The sequence below is a fragment of the Coregonus lavaretus genome, assembly GCF_964263955.1.
Source record: "Coregonus lavaretus genome assembly, chromosome: 28".
Taxonomy (NCBI): Eukaryota; Metazoa; Chordata; class Actinopteri; order Salmoniformes; family Salmonidae; genus Coregonus; species Coregonus lavaretus.
This window is the reverse complement of record NC_140015.1, coordinates 35,234,446-35,238,580: the sequence shown is the minus strand read 5'-3', so window position 1 is coordinate 35,238,580 and position 4,135 is coordinate 35,234,446. Positions and strand designations below refer to the sequence as shown.

At 36.1% G+C, this 4,135-nt stretch overlaps 1 protein-coding gene across 1 annotated transcript; it reads left to right on the top strand.

Annotated features, from left to right (window-relative positions):
* Nucleotides 1–212: 212 nt before the first annotated feature.
* LOC311103781 (heterogeneous nuclear ribonucleoprotein A3-like) lies at nucleotides 213–2,616 on the top strand. Its single transcript, XM_084145434.1, has 5 exons — nucleotides 213–451; nucleotides 733–818; nucleotides 1,164–1,259; nucleotides 1,704–1,859; nucleotides 2,548–2,616. Exons 2-5 carry the CDS (start codon nucleotides 735–737, stop codon nucleotides 2,575–2,577), a joined length of 366 nt encoding a protein of 121 aa, XP_084001560.1. The 5' UTR covers nucleotides 213–451; nucleotides 733–734; the 3' UTR covers nucleotides 2,578–2,616.
* Nucleotides 2,617–4,135: the final 1,519 nt, after the last annotated feature.

Genomic DNA, 4,135 nt, shown 5'->3' with positions numbered 1-4,135 from the left:
ACTTTTGTTGCGTTTTTATATTTTTGTTCAGTATACTATATTATGTTGGGTTTTATTGTTCTACTTTGTACTCAGTTAATATTAAATTGTCACTGTCTATGCATTTCATTTAATACGTTTGTCTTACTGACACGTCACCTAATGTTACCTAGATTGTTACTTAACATTAATTCTTAGGAGGCTACATATCACAACGGGGAGGAGGGGGGAACAATGCCCTTTTACTCAGGAATTTCTGTGTAATTCAATCCAGTATATGTGAGCTATGCTGCAGGGTGAGTAACATGGAACTTGTAGAAAACCAAGAGTAGGATTGCAACATCATCTTGTGATGCAGGAAGAGAAACCTTGTATCCACCCCTTCAATTCTATCTTATAATGGGTTTTCCTAGGCAATGCTCTTAGGGCTACCAAACGAACAGGTGGAAGTACATCTCTACGGCCTCTGTTGGTATGTAACACAATCTCTATCATTATACTTCTAGTGAAAGATCGCATTTTGGGCCTTTTATTGCAGAGAAAGTCTACTAAGGAAATATTAGTTAATGTCTCTTGCTCTAACAGGTTATTTTCATGTTAAGTTAATTATGACAATGATACAATTTGTGTGTATTTTATAAAGCATAGAAAAAGTTACACTGATCGATTTGTTTTTGTCTAAAGCAAATATCCAAAGACTACAGGTTTTCACAGGGTTAAATGAAATATTTATTTTATTCTGTTTCCCTCTAGTTATGAAGAACATGGAGCCTCAAAGGAGAGTGTACATATCCCTCCCTAAAAAATACATGACTGCTTTGGCCAAAAAGTGTAAACTGGTAAACAAACAGTCCTTTTTCTGACCATCCTCAAACACAATAACACTTACAGGTGTAGGATCTTAATTTGACCAGTTTGTCACAGCAAGAAAATAATCCAGCAGCAACAGGAAATGTGGATTATAATTCATGTACATTTTTGCAGGGGTTGATACATTTTTGGTTATGCCAAATCAAGTCTTTGATTTGCTGCAACAACAATGTGATCAAATTAAGGTCAGACATCTGTAGTTCTTAGTAGCCTATGTCTGGTTGTAGTGTATGTCTGTAATAGGAATAGTTACTTTATTATGATTACATTTTAAAATTAAAATATGAATGGCTTTATTTTTATCTGTTGGACAGGATCACGGGCTTTTCATTAAGGATCTCAGCACTTACATAAATGAAGGATACCTACAAGCTTACTTCCAACGGTGGGGCAGCATTACAGCATGCACGGTAAACTGAAAAGTCATATCAATTATTGTAGCATTAGCCTCAGGTGGATAAGGCCTAAACCTTACATTTTTTTAAAGGGGCAATCTGCATTTTTAAACAACAACAAAACAAAATATTTGACCACTTTCAAATTCATAGATGGACTGAAAATCCATGAGATCAAAATGATGTTTTGAAACTAAACTGGGTTTGTTTACAATTACATTGTCTACAGTCAGTAAAACTAGCTTATATTTTGCATTCTGATGGGGTAAGACAGTTGAACTAATAACCTCACGAGGTATTTGTAAGTTATATTCTTCAAGAATCAATGGATATATATAATTCATTTAAAAGTCCATAAATGGATGTAGCAATCACAGATTGACCCCTTTAAAACAAAGTATTTTCTTGAATTATTGGCGTTTTTATTGGTTATGATGATGGTCCATCCTTTGAAAACAGATCAAGAAGACTCCGCAGGACTCTGACTCAAAGAGTGCCAGTGCGTTGGGATTTGTCATGTTTTCCTCTGAGGAGGAGGCAGATGAGGCAGACTGGGCGGGTCCTCACTATATAGGAGGCATGGATGTGGAGGTCAAGAGAGTTGTCAGTCTGAAGGTAAATCAATAGACGGAGCACTGGGCAAAAACTGGTTGAACGAATCAACAATTTTCACCCAAATTTTCACCTAAATCCGGTGACATTTTTTGTTGATTTCACGTTGAAAACACATTTTAATGAGTGTTGTGTTGACATGGTTGAGTGTTGTGTTGACATGGTTGAGTGTTGTGTTGACATGGTTGAGTGTATGTTGTTTTTATCCAGCACATGCAGCCAGTCTTATCAATATGTCACTTTAGGAAAGTCTGAGTTAAGTCACAGGTCTTTGTGCATTAGTCAAGTCTTAAGTCTCAACAGGGCGAGTCTGAGTCAAATCTCAAGTCTCTCTCTTCATAAACAGATGCATGTTATGATCCATGCAGGTTAACATTGTGTTGCAGGTAAGACTCTTCTAGGTCAAAGGTCAATTATTTAATTGTTTTATTCAACCGTTGACTATTCTTAGAACATTGAGTCAAGTTTAAAGTCATATACAAGAGTCCAACTGAAGTTACGAGTCACTGTTTTTGCGAGACTTTGGAAGATGTGGATGTCGATTAAGGCAGCCCTCCGCACCTCTCTGATTCAGAGGGGGTTGGGTTAAATGTGGAAGACACATTTCAGTTGAATGCATTCAGTTGTACAACTGACTAGGTATCCCCCTTTCCCTTCCCGTTACCATACTAAAATCTAATTTTCCATATAGATGGATGACCCAGAAGGTTCAGAAGGTTGAGGTCATCCCTGCCAGGTCTATCCCCAGATGGTCCATGGGTATGAGATACATTCTTGAAAATGCTCAATGGTTAGATGAAGTGGCTGGATGATACTGTACCTACATTATAGAAAATATCCAAACTGGACAGGATACATGGATTATTTGTAGAAAAATACATGTAGAACGTAAATTTACATAATTTTCTTCTAGGGTTTGATTGTAACACTTTAATTTATTTTCAGATGTGTTGTGGACTGTAGCTTGATTTACTGATTGTAATGAAATACCAATTGTTTTCAATGTTGTGAATATTATAAGGCCTATGTTGCATCATATATGTTTTTATTAATTAAAGCTTTCATGTTTCCTACATGATCCCCAGATATAACATTTTTTTTTATTGAGTTATCATTTTACCAATAACATTTGAGTAATATATTTAATTTATGTTGTAGTGAGGTTGTTTTTGTAATTTGAGTAAGTTTTACTTTTAGTAGAATAACCAAAGATATTACGAGAAAGGGACATTTCCTAAATAAAATGTGTGCTTGCTAGAAGTATTTATGATAGACAGCAGTTGTAGTAATGATTGATTGCATTTATAGGGCCCTATAAAATCCGCGATGTGGAGAACGCTGACGGAATCACGGAATCCAGACATTTAAAACGGAATTTAACAATATTCAAAAATATATTGAACTTATTAGTAGGGAACCAACTAAATGTAGCCTATTGAAAATGAATACATTTGCCCAAGTTTATCATGACATAAGACATGAACAGAATGCATCGGTGATTCGTATTTTCTGCAACTTTCTGAAGAGGTTACGAGAATTCCTCTTCTGTATTTGTGGCGCGCACATCTGCCACTTTGTGTAGCCGTTAGGGATGATGCTAATGAAGGTCCTCTGCTAGATGGAAAGGCTTTCCCATAAACCTTTTCAATTAAATGTTAACTACAAAGTAGCCTATGCTTACCTGGCAGAATATCATGATTATTTGCATCAATACAGTGGGTATTTATTTAGCAAACTCTACCATCACATATGCACTACAAAAACACAGCTAAACAACCTCTTGCTAGGTGCACACTGGAACTAAAGGGTAAACACACCCCAAAATCAAAAATTCGCAAAAGAATCCAGACCTCAAAAGTGGTCTCTTGATGTGGTGTAACCATTGTTTTTGTATTTAGAACATCCAATTTAGTTGTCTTCTGTTGTGACTTTTTATTTTATTTTATTTTTTTATCTGAAAAAACAGAAACTGAAACCTTGAAAAACTAAACGTGGAAAAATACTTAATGGAATCAGGCTAAAAATGTTACAGATTTTTATAGGGCCCTACATTTATCTAGTGCCTTTCCAAATGCTCAAAGCACTAAGGCTGGGAAACTCCACCACCAATGTGTAGCGCCCCCTTCACACTACAACCATTTATGCCAGAATGCTCACCACATCTCAGCTGGAGAGATGAGGAGTGATTATGCCAATTAAAAATGAGGGAGATGATTAGGTGCACATGGGAAGAGGTTGAGAATTTACATCTTAGCAGATGCTCTCATCCAGAACAATTT